Source organism: Chaetodon auriga, chromosome 19 (genome assembly GCF_051107435.1).
Source record: "Chaetodon auriga isolate fChaAug3 chromosome 19, fChaAug3.hap1, whole genome shotgun sequence".
NCBI lineage: Eukaryota > Metazoa > Chordata > Actinopteri > Chaetodontiformes > Chaetodontidae > Chaetodon > Chaetodon auriga.
In genome coordinates this window covers 16,852,128-16,865,011 of record NC_135092.1, presented here as the reverse complement: position 1 = coordinate 16,865,011, position 12,884 = coordinate 16,852,128, and the positions used below count along the sequence as shown (strand labels likewise).

At 42.5% G+C, this 12,884-nt stretch overlaps 1 protein-coding gene across 1 annotated transcript; it reads right to left on the bottom strand.

Annotated features, from left to right (window-relative positions):
• Positions 1-1,285: 1,285 nt before the first annotated feature.
• Positions 1,286-12,249, bottom strand: amacr (alpha-methylacyl-CoA racemase). The gene is made up of 7 exons (XM_076757301.1): positions 12,134-12,249; positions 11,815-11,924; positions 9,984-10,240; positions 9,654-9,797; positions 7,472-7,632; positions 4,205-4,391; positions 1,286-3,435 (listed from the first exon to the last, which is right to left on the bottom strand). The coding sequence occupies exons 3-7, from the start codon at positions 10,228-10,230 to the stop codon at positions 3,026-3,028; spliced, it is 1,149 nt and encodes a 382-aa protein (XP_076613416.1). The 5' UTR covers positions 10,231-10,240; positions 11,815-11,924; positions 12,134-12,249; the 3' UTR covers positions 1,286-3,025.
• Between the last annotated feature and the right edge of the window lie 635 nt (positions 12,250-12,884).

The window sequence follows — 12,884 nt, the reverse complement described above, 5'->3', positions numbered from 1 at the left end:
AGCTAATCAAGTGATGATGCATGTGATCCCCGGGGAAGGATACTGATCAGAAGTTGAAAGGTGGTCAGGAAGGAGGAAGCACAAGGGAAAGGTCACCTTCTGTTTCCTGAGTGATAGAAAACACTCATATGAAGGAAAACAGAAGCAGCATTCATATTAATACTAAAACCTTCCTGTCATTGTGGCTGAACTTTCACACGATGACTTATGGAACGGAACAAAGGACAGCGTTTCATCAGAGCAGACGTAACGGATTAGGCGATCAACAGAAAGTCAATCAGCAAACATCTGCTGATTTACAATGTGAGGATTTTACGCTGTTTGTAATTTATGATATAAGACAGTGAACTGACAGTCTTTGGGTTTCTGCCTCACTGTCGGATATCACAAGGAATTACAGGGTCATTTTATAGAAAAAAAAATCATATTACATGCATATTAAGCCGGCCTTAGGGCCCGCAGTAATCTCATGCTATATGCTCAGAGTCAGTTGCACTGTGTTTGGCCTGGCACGGTGAGTCAGATGTTTGGAGTCACACCACACACATTCCTCACATACTGTCCATGCATGCCTTAAGGTTTTACACTACAACCGTGTATGCAATAGTACATTCATGAACCAGTCAATCACGGCCGGGTGAACAAAGCTGCCAACTGTGGTACTTTTACAGAGGAGAGGGTCTGCTGTAAAGGGGTATGACCCATTATGTAACCTTCTTCTAGAAGCAGTGACACGGCGCACATCTGAACACTGTGAGAAAGGTTTGCAAAAGTTCATTAGAGACCGCTGCGGCATCTGCAGGTGGCTCAGGGACAAGTACATGAACAAAATCTACGTAAATCAGCATGTGAAGATGCGGAAAACAAGAGCAGCATGTTGGAGGCGTCTGACAAATCCGGCTGACATACATGGGAAAACTCTAAAGGAGCAGTTTGACGTATTTGCTTTCTTGCTCAGAGTTCAGTGAGAACACTGAAAACACTCTCGTGTCTGTTTGGTAAATGTGAGACTGGAGCGATGAGCCGGTTGGTTTATCTTAGCTTAGCTTAGCTTAGCAGGAAGAGTGGAAGCAGTGGACACAGCTCGACAAACATTTGCTGTTTAGAGCAGCTGCTGCTGCTTCATGTAGGCACAGATGAGCTGAGGCTAAGGCTAAAGCTAAAGCTAAGGCTAAGGCTAAGGCTGAGGCTGAGGCCAGCTGTTTCCCCCTGATTCCACTCTTTATGGTAAGCCAAGCCAAACCCAGTTAAATTCCTGCTAGCTCTAGTTTTTTTTTTTTTTTTTGATCAACACAAACACAAAGACATTTCATTCCGCACGACAAACAAAAGCAGCATATTTGAGAAGCCGAAAGCAGCAATTATTTGGCTGATGAACCGATTTCATCACACTCAAATTCTTTTATTTCAAGGTGAAAAAAACGGCTCTACAACTGTTTCGTGTGGAAGGACGTTCAGAAAGTTTAGAACTTCAGTTATTGCTGCGTTTGTGCGATGATGGTGCTTTGTCCTGTTAATCTGTGGTTTAAAACAGCTTGCAGACAGACCTCCAGCACAGACAAACTGTGCACATCGCAGCTGCTGATGACACCGGGGTCATCAGCAGCTGTTTTCTGCCCCCCGGGGCCCCCTTGTGGATCGATCCGTCCATGCAGGTTCCACTGGGACGTGTCCAGAGTAACTGCTTTCAAGACTGAAACGCAAGCAACATGTGCCCTCTTTCATTCATATCTATTTCACATCCAAAATGCCGACAATAAAGACGATACTTAATTCATTTCAGAGCCTTGTTTGAGTTTCCCGATGAGGCAGCCGTGCAGTTCCTGATGCTGACGTTCTACAGCTTAAAACACATCGGCTCATGACAATATGCACAATGGAATGAACCTCTAATCTGCACTGTATCCTATTAACTAAAATCCATATTATCCATATTGTTCAGCTGGAAGTCAGTCCAAGGTCGTTCATTCATGCTGCTGCCTGTTTTCTAGTCACCTCATTTTCTTCTTGAACATTTCATGCATTCTTATATATTATTTTGATTATTTTACATTCAACAAAGGTTTGAACTTACATGTAAAGTATCTCCTGAAGCGATTACTCATCTGGTATTAGAAGAATGTCAATAATCACAGCGTTGCTCTCAACACGGTTCAATACATATAATCACATTTTAGTTTTTGTTTCCAGGATAAATAAATAACTGTAGCTGTGATTCTGTATTTCTAATTCCCTTTAACTCCTCGTGTTTCAGTACGTGGGACCATCTGCAATTTTTGCATGTTCAACACGTAGCACAAAGCCAAAGCAGCTGCCAACGTCGGCTGCATGGTGTGATGATTCACTGGTAGGCTGGCGTGGTGATGCCCGCTGAACTCCCTACAGCTCACGTCTCTGCTCTGCCATCTTTCTGCATCAGGCCTGTTTTTGTCAGAGCAGCTCACCTCTCTGAGGCATCAAATTCATTTGTGAAGGTATATAAATGCCTGTATTTATTGACAATTTACTTAAAATGAATATCAAATGATGCTTTCCATTTGTCACCTTCTCTTAAGGTACGCAGCAAAACTACTTCTGTGCTTATAATTAGTGAGACAGAAAGAAAAACAGATGGACGACGCAGTTAAATGCACCATTCACTTCTCATTTAACTTCCTGTTTCCGTTTGCAGACAACGCAAATATAAATGATTATTTTGGAATTATGACATCAGATAAAATGAAAGTGTCATGACAACAGCTGTCCTGTGAGACTGTTTATATAGACATTTAAAATGAGTGACCATAAAGAAGGTTAGAGGCAACAGAAGGTTGTTCTATTCAAGTTCAGCTACAGACGATCTGTAACCACATTTAAATGAGCTGCAAACTTATATTTATGTTTGTAAATCCCAAAAACGGGCAGGACAACTCTGAACTACAGTACATCAGCTGCTGCACTTTGCTTGTGAAAACAACAACACGGTCAGTTCCAGCTCATCCCTCATGTGGTTTCCCCCAAATCTTAGCACTTTTGACTTGTGGTCCTATAACTTTGCTTTGGCGGCGTTACACTCTACGACCCCCGCTGCTCGCATCTGTTCGATCTCTGCTGAACTGAACCCGTACTCCTCTAGGACCTCGACCGTGTGTTCTCCAATTATGGGGTCTGCAGCAAGGCGAGGCTCCGCAGGAGTCCGAGAGAGAAGCGGGGCCGGCCGGGGGCTTTCATCCCCTTTGGAGTCCTTGATGAAAGAAGCCCTTTCCCGGTTATGCGGGTGTGAGCTCACCTCCTCGAAAGACAGCACGGGGGTAACGCAGGCGTCGGTCCCATCAAAGATCACTGACCAGTCCGCCTGGGTTTTAGAAGCAAAACGCTCTGTGAAGATCCGTCGCAGCTGCGGCCAATCACTGAAGCTCATCTGAGGAGGCAACTCTGCAGCGTCCAACTCTAAGCCTGGAAACAAACAAACAAACAAAAAAAAGACTTACGTAAGGCGGCGGAGAAACCTGCGCCGACAGCAGAATGATGTAAAACAGAGAAATGTTTAACATCTCAGAGCAGCGGCCACTTTGTCCATCTTTGTGAAGGGTTTCACTTGAGAAGCACTTTGTTCATTTTCATCATCTCCTGAAGCCGTTACAGCGAATTCAAAGAGAGCTTCTCTTGTTTCACACTATTATTATGTTTTAATAATATGTTGCTTGCATGCATTTCTCTGCACTGTGATCACTTCTCACAGTCAGTGTGATGTCAGTGTGGATTTATCTGCCGATTGATTGTTTTGACGTTCACCTTTCAAATTTTATGAACTGATTTCTCACTCAAACTCCACCAAAACTCAGTCTGCACATTTAGACGCTTCTGTAAAAACAGCTACATTTCAGTCAGAGAACACCTACAATAACGCTGCACATTAGATGGAAATTTGCTACATTCTTATACAAAAATAAAATTACAACCCCAATTCCAGTGAATATATACACAACTTTTTTGTATTACATTACTGGTATTACTTCATTTTAGGAAAAAAAAAAAAGCCCACTGAAGCAAACTGCAGCATTTCTGATTAATTTCGGTAATATACAAAGGAATTGGTTCCACTCGCTTTCTGGTAATGGAGTTTTTAGTGGTACAATAAATGAATAAACTAACTAAAAAGCTACTTCAGAGAAAAAGCCATCACATATTTTAATGCTCCAGTCTGTGTTTGCATGCCACCAACCCTTCAGCAGCTGTGTGTAGAACTGTGGCTCTAAGGCACCCACAGCCATGTACTTTCCGTCTGACGTCTGGTAGGTGTCGTAGAAGGGCGCTCCGCTGTCCAACAGGTTTTGTCCTCTTGAACGGTCCCACATACCAATGCTACGAGACTTCCATACAAATGAACCTACATATGCTGCTCCTTCTACCTGAGGAGGGTGAGAGAGAGGAGGAGAAAGGCATGACATTAAGTCAGAGGAGTCAATATGCTTATCAGATTTTATGAGTGATTACTCCAGGCATGTGCAAACTACAGCTAAATCAAACAAAGTACCAGTTGGCTGAAGAGCACACCTCGTTCTGTCTTCTGTATGTATCTATTCATTAATTCGGTTTATGCACGCTGCTTCCTGTGTACACTCACATGTACGCTAATCCAAGGACACAGCTTTTCACAGCATCGCAGAAGCTGACAGCTTGAGCAAATATCTGCAACTCATTTCTTAGTGTCGGTGCAGCCAAACCAAACGAGACGGAAACACGCAGTGCAGATCGAATGCTGCACTTGCAATATGCATAAGATTAAAATAATATTGATAATAATAAAAGTTACTTGTATAGCACCTTTCATACAAGAAGTGCAGCTAATAATCATAATAAAGTTAAAAACAGAGTTCACAGAACGCAGAAATATCGAAATATTTTCTAACATATTTGTTGAAAACTAAGCTTGTGGAAATGCTGCACAGAGGGTTTTCTGCTCTGTAGGAACCACCAGCTGTCTCAATGCAAAATGTCTCCATATGTGCACGAGCTATTACTGCTGCTGAATGAATTAAAAAAAAAACCTTAGGATGCATGAGATTTAATTCCTCTGGTGGGATGTAGTCAGTCTCCTTCACCTCTAATGAACTGTGCTGTGTCTTAAAAGTCAAATACCAGTCTGCTCAACAAAGGGGGATTAAATACTTGAAATAGCGCCACGATGTTCTGTCTTAACGCTGGACTTCGGTTAAATGGCTCGACTGTTTTCTACCAAATTGCTGCTCTGTGAGTCATCGGGGACAAATCACAGTGGAGAAGAAGGTCCGTCGCTGGTCAGAGCTTCAATACTTTCATTTGTTTTATGCTAAAACCGAGGCTCATGCATATGGAGTCTGTGGGAAAGCTGGGCCGATTCCCTGACCGTGTTTTCTTCTTTTGATCATGAGCTTTGAATTCGACTGTTGGGAAGAAATACAAGGATGACGCCATGTGGGCGCTGGAAAAACTGAGCCATTACTCTCTGACACTCCTTGCATTTTTATCTCCTTTGGTGACTAGTGACACCTCTTTGTTCAAAGGCAGAGTGTGGCTCGGATCGATCGGTGCAGTTACAGCAGGCGTGAAAGGATTTGAAACTGAACAAAAAGGGGAAATGATCAATAGGACGAGAGAGAGAGAGAGAGAGAGAGAGAGAGAGAGAGAGATAGAGAGAGAGAGAGAGAGAGAGAGAGAGAGAGGAAACAGGCTTTTGCTCTCCTTACTCGTTTCCTCTGTGTGAAAGTTAAATCCATGCTTTTTTGCATGAATGTGCAATAATGGCTGCTGCCACGTTGTGCCACTCTACTTCACTCCACTCTCCATGTTCACTGTCTCCGGTTTGAAGTCTCTGTGGGATTAAGTCGACACAAAGCAGGAGAATGCACAGTGCTGAACATGGACGCCGCTGTCAGTGTGTTTACTGCAGAAAATGAAAACATTTAAACCTGCAATAACTGATTTTAGGGCCACTTAGACGAAGCAGAAACATGTGAACGCCACATCATCACTGACAGCTGCTTAACTAAACCCAGCAGTCACAGAGCAGCACTATCGTTCATTTGGAGTCACTCTCTTTTAGCTCTGTTTTTAGGCTCCACCAGCTCCCGAGAGAAATAGACTTTATCTCATCCACCTCGGTTCAGTCACCCAGAAGCTCTGAAAATGACTTTTCCAGGTTTCATCTACGAATGATGCAACTAATTTCAATTTCAAAATATGAGTCCTTATAAATAAAATTCAAGTGAACCGGGTGCCAAATGACGTCTTCTGCTGCTAAATGCTCCACCATGTTCCTTAGCTAGTTGCTAACTGTGTCTGTCTGCAGTTTGGTGCTGAGCAGGGAGCGTACGGCGGGATTTCAGCAGCTGCCTGCTGCGGCTGAAAAACGACACTGGGAGAGCAATTGAACCGAAACAGACAAAAACAGGAACACAATGAGCTGCGATACAAAGCTCCATCACGCTGCGGGGAGCTGCAAATTCAGCTGATAATCCTCTGTCAGTTCATCAATACGAGCGACTCGTTTTCACATTGTCATTTCTTACATTACAGAATAAAAAAATCAATTACATCAATTTTAAACACAGCTGCAAAAACCTTCTAAATTGTCCACAGGTGTGAATTTAAGTGCATCAGCCTTGTGTACTGAAGATTAAGACCCTAACCCCCACTGGGTACACGTCAAAGCAGCTGTAACCTCGACAAAAAAAAAAAAAAAAAAAACAGGACCTGAACACGTATCGTCTGTCCCGCACCTTTAGCTCAATGAACACTCAAAACATTTGCTGGATTCATTATGTGCATCAGTTTTATGCTTTAAATTCAGACTTTTTCCAGCTTCTCCTCCTTAAGGAGTTCATTAGAGCAGTTCTGCTGGCAGTGGATGTCGGGCACAGCAGGATTCAGACACTTTGATGCACTTTTCAAATAAGTTTGCGAAGGGCTGTCCAATTTATCATTTACCACCAATAAAAGTTGACCATGACTCAAAAGTTTGCCACAGTGTGGTGCACCATCATCTGGAAACATGCTGCAATACACGACACAGAAAACTGCGTCGTGTGTGTTCAGCACGTCTGTAACACTGACACCTGGACCGTGGGAAGCTGCCAACATGGGAAGAAACATGTGGAAAGTGTTGATCCGGAGAGAAAATTAGCTCTGCTATGATAACCTTCCTTGTAAAATCTTGTCTCTGAGTCTTCAGCCTGGGTGTCCTGGTTTGTATCCTCTCAGCAGCACCTGCAGCAGGACGCCCACACTGACGCAGCCTCAGGCATATATATTTGCATGTATTTCCTAGCAGGCTGTTGTCAGTGTGAATGTGCCTTAACTCCTGTGGTGTCTGGCTGCAGTTTGTGCAAAGCGTCTCCCATGTGATTCGTTCGAGTTTTTGTTGACACTTGTGCACAGACATCAACGTACTTGTGCATATCGATGAAAGTGAGCGAACGTCTGCGTCTGCGTGTGCCGACAATGTGCTCACCATGCTAGCATCGATGACCTGTCCTTTCCCCGACTTCATCCTCTCCAGCAGGGCGAGGACTACCCCCAGAGCGCAGGTGAGACCGCCGCCTGCAAAGTCTGCCACCAGATTCAGTGGAGCGTAGGGCTTCTCTCCACTGCGACCCAGCCGGGACAGGAGGCCTGTGCACAGAACGCAACGACGACAGCTTCATGAGTGGACAGCAATACAGTAACAACACAGTCCCCAGCCCTGGACGTGAAAGAAAGTTAATTAGCTTGGAGGGGAGTGAAGAAAACATCAAAAGGAAAAGTTAACAGCCTCTGTAAAAGCGAAAATACAATGTACAGCTCTTCTAGCACATAATAACCGGCCTGATGAAATAATCATTTCTGCACCGAACCAGCATGGAACTTTCACACAAGGCTACTTTTTCTGTTTTGCTATTGTTCCCATACAGATATTAGAAAGAGCCCTGAACACACACTAGTTACAGCCACTTTCTCAAAAGTCAAACTTTTTCTTTTCCTCTGTTTTGTGTGGGTGCAGACTAAAAAAGGCAAACTCACTGTGGCAGGAGTCTCCAAAATGTTCTCATTTGGCCCCTCTGGTCTCTAAAAACCACACAGCACACCCCTAAAACGTGCCTCACGCCTCAGTGGGTGTTCCTGTGTCAAGCTAGGTGACGTTAGATGGAGCTGAGGTGTTTTTTTTTCACCTTGACTTGCATTGAAGTCAGTTTCTTCCGTCTGCTTTGCAAAATACAAACAAACATCTGACCGAATTAAAATACCAGCAGTTTCATTACAGCAACAGTTCACTCATTAAACTCATTACAGTCAGAGTGATATGACTGGAAAAACACCATTGGGTGGATTTATAGTGGGATAAGTGTACAGGCACATTTACAAGGACATAAAGCTTAAAACGAAGCAGCGCAGATCTCTTGAAAACCTGCATTTATGTAGTTTATGAGGGCTGTATCACAAGGTGAGGTGAAGGATTGAATCAGAATGTGAGGGTGGAGAGTGCGTAGCTTTGGGGTGAAACAGCACCGACCTCATGTGCCAAGTCAGCACAGGTATCTACCAGGTTTGTACACATGTATCTTGTTTGTATCCTTGTTTTGCATTATCACATTCACATTGGTGCTGTTGTCACCCGTGCTTCCTGAGGGTGCTTAAAGTTTGTTATTGGTGTCTTAGCTTTTTCTCTTAAAGTTGTAAGACTTCATACTCTGGGTCTTACAGCGAGGCTGAGCGCCACCCCAACATGCGCCATTTGGCCTTGAGTCTTCATGAGGCTGCATTTTTGCATCCGCCGCCTCATTACTTTTATTTCTTTTTAAGCCACAGCTCGATATTTTTGTGCGTGGCAAAATACAGATGGTGCAGAATAATGAGGAGCGTGTGCATTAGGCAAGCATTTAAAAAGGCCTGCTTTTAAGGCTGTTAAGGTGAAAATGTTAGACTATTTCATTCCCCTGAATGCCTGCGTGACTCAGTAAATTGGTGAGTGTTATTAGTCGGGAAAAAAAAGCAGAAGACTCTGATAAAAAAAAGTACAATTTTGTTATTTTAGTGTCACGTTACACCAAGTACAACTTACACTGACTTACACTGATACACTAATTTGCTTCGGTGTCCAGAACTGAATTTACAGAACTGAAACTAGACAAGACATATTTTCATCTTCACTGAAAGAAGAGCAAAAAAAGAGCACTCAAGGTTTTTCTCCATAGAAAAGATGTTTCCACTCTTCTCTCAACTGGCTTCTGCTCATCATATAATATACACAGTATACACATGGAGGACGTATTATTTGTCACACTGTTGTCCAAAATTGTTAACAACTCGTTGTATCTCATTTCTTGCTCTTGGTTTATACGCAGTCATAGCAGATGTTATCGAACGTTCGCTTGGTAGACCAGTGGGACAATGAAATAATGGAAAAGAAAAGGCTGACTTCATGTCGACTGACAGCTCTGAGCTTATTATAGACTGAAGCTCAGTTCACAGGGTTCACAAGGACGTGAAACAACAGGTGGACTTGGGTCAAAACAAACATAAGTACAGCGTGAAAAACAGCACAAAGAGGAGCGAATTTTCCTCCTTTGTCACCTGGACGCAACCCATCAGTCTGCAAAGTCAGGTGAATACCAAACATTCCATCCACAGACACTCACAGCTGTGTGTGATATTACCCGATATGGCGAGGTAGTTGATGTCGTGCCCGGCTGCGGTGGCGTAAGATCCGCTCTGTCCGTACCCCGTCAAGCGAGCGTAGATAAGACGAGGGTTTTCCTTTAACAGGTCTAGTGGACCGAGGCCCAGCTTCTCCATCACACCTGCGGGGTCAGAAGAAGGTCAATCGATGACACCGTCTATAGCGACATTCATCAAAAACAGCAATCGCATTTCTTTTTCAGTGTATGTCTTTGAATATCACATCACAACAGTTCATGACTTTCTCTGGGTCCTCTTTTCACATCAGTCTGTCACGCTGATGCCTCTCATCGCACTGGCGGTCTGACCTTTACGGTAGGGCTCAAGGACCACGTCCGACTGGACACAGAGCTTCCTGAGCAGGGCGACACCCTCTGATGTCTTCAGGTTGATGGCCACAGATTGTTTCCCCCGTCCTTGTGTGTCCAGAGACATGGCAGCCTTAGTCCGGTCCACACGGATCACCTTGGCTCCAAAGTCTGCCAGGATCATGCCACAGAACGGTGCTGGAGCCAGACCCGCCAGCTCAATGACTCTCACTCCTGCCAGTGCCATGATGAAAGAGCTGCAAAGGAATATCACAAAGGGCTCTAAGTATAATGAAATTCAATGCAGCAACAACAGCAGAGGATACCAATGATTAGAATATGTTCTCTATAGCAAAACTTCTTACAAATGACATCATGGCTGCAGTTAACAGTTAGTTTCACTTCATCTTCTAATTATTTTCTTAATCATTAGGTCTATAAAATGTCAGAAAACAGCACAAAATGCCATTCACACCATCCCAGAGCCCAAGGTCACACCATTAACTTATGTATTAAATGAAGTTGTGACCGACCAACAGTCCAAAGTCTGAAAGGTAGCCACAGGTATTCACATTTCAGAGGCTGAAAACAGTGAATTTTTTGTATTTTTGCTTGAAAAAGAAAAAAATATATTACACAATCATATGAAGAGTGTTGCTTTAATACATTTGAATGTATAACTAATCGTTTCAAACACGTAGCATTGAAAACATATCAATACCTTTGACAACCTTGGCCTGCACGGTGCTGTAAAACCTCACCTGAATGTGTGTGTCAACTAATTTGTCCTTTTCATACTGACGACCCTGTAGCCTCACAGAACATAATGAGTCTGATTATGGATTCACACGACCCTGTTGTAATTGGTGTAATCAATGAGTGTTAATTAGTGTAATCATACAGTGTTTCAGCGATGCAAAATGCCACATTCATTCATTAATCAATCGATCGATTGACATGAATTTGACATGAATAACCTGCAACAGCAGACACGGGGAGAAATAGTCGGATATTCTCTGATTCCAGCCTCTCAAATGGAGGATTTACTTCTTTTTTTCACTTATCATTATAAACTGAATGTGGAGCAAGACGTGAAAATGCACCATGATGAGCATTTTCTGACAATCTTTGACATGCACTTAACAATTTACTGAGGCGATTATGCAAAGATTAACTAACTTTATGGAAATTGCGATGTGATTTTTTTTGCATGTCATCCAGCCCTAAATGAAAATAATTGGCAGTTTCAGCCCCACAGCAAACTTTGTATTATACTTTAATCTTCTGGGCTTTTGTGTTGAAGAGTAGACGCTAAACCAGACGTCTCATTTTCATTTTCTATTTTGTCTGGGAAGGTCAGCACACTGTGGTATTGCTACTTCTACATAAGTAAAATAACTTCGTACTTCTTCCAACAGTGTATTCAGACTTTAAACTTTAAACAGCTAATTTGTACTTTGCCTCAGTTTCAAAGTCCAAAGTATCCGCCAAGTAAACGTGCTTAGTGTCTGAAGTAAAACACTTATGTCAACAAGTACTAGCTAAGTTTGTGCAAAGTATCAACTATTTAAACTACTTTGTGCAGAATGTTCTGGTACACCAAGGACGTGAAGCACCGTACAAAGTGTCACACTGTCTGACATTAATAATAACAACGAGTCATGAATGGATCAACCACAGACTGACCGAAAAACAAGCTAGCTAGCTAAACCGTTGTATGTAAAGTACTGCTATGGACGTCAGAACACGTCGGAAGCAGCTGCAGCATTTGTTAGGATACATCAGTGTACGAGAGTATGTTTAAAAGTAGCTTCACCACAGTTTCGCCCACCTGTGTTTCCAGGTCGAGGACGGGACTCTGCTGTTGCTACTCTGGTACACACGCTCGAGCTTGGTGGAGCCGTTAGAGGTGTTGAAAGATGTCCGGCGGCGGATCACATGCTACGAAACAACCACGGGCGTTAAGACAAATGTCACTGTAATACGTGGTGGAACACATATGATACTGCTAATTTTGATTAAGCAGCAGCTTCTGATTGTTATTTTTGCTGTTTTACAAAAACAATCCCGGTTGGAGTAGATGCGGGCACTGTACCGCAACAGATGTTGAGTTAATATGTTGTGGCTCGGGCCCCATTTTTTATCCTCACCTCTTCAGCGGTAATAAGTGTTGTTTAGAAACTCTTTTTAATTGATCAGGACAGCCGGTCGACACCGCAGTGCACTCCGTTTTGACAACTAGCGCTGAATCCGCCCAGCCGGGCGGATTTCGGTGTACGCTAGTTAGTAATGTAAGCAACGTCTGTTTACCCACTGTTTCCTTGTGACCTCAGCGCGACCCTCGCAAGATTTATGGGAAATGAAGTTTTATTTTACTCATTCGCTTTAGGCGCACGGAGAAATCGAATATTTTTAACAAGGAATTCCAGTTATTATACATGCTAATACAATATAAAATACTCATACAAAATACTTTAGAAATATATTTTATTATTGTCTTTTAGTCTTATAAAGCGCAGTACAAATACAAATGCTTAAAAAAATCTATATTATATATATTATATATATTTTTAAACTTTTCGAAATTCATCATCTATCATATACGACGGAGGATTAGGGTCACATTAAGGGGGAAAAAAAATAATTATTTACGAGAAAAAAAGTCATTATTAACGAGAAAAAAGTCATTATTAACGAGATTAAACTCATTATTAACGAGAAAAAAGTCATTATTAACGAGAATAAAGTAATTATTTATGAGAATAAAGTCATCAAACCTGCTACTTTTGGAGACACTTGGCAAAATGAGGGCTACAGAGGATTTGTTGAGTTCTATTTTAGGATAGGTTTCACAAACAAGGAGTCATATTTTACATTCCGACTCATAAATTTACGGGAGAA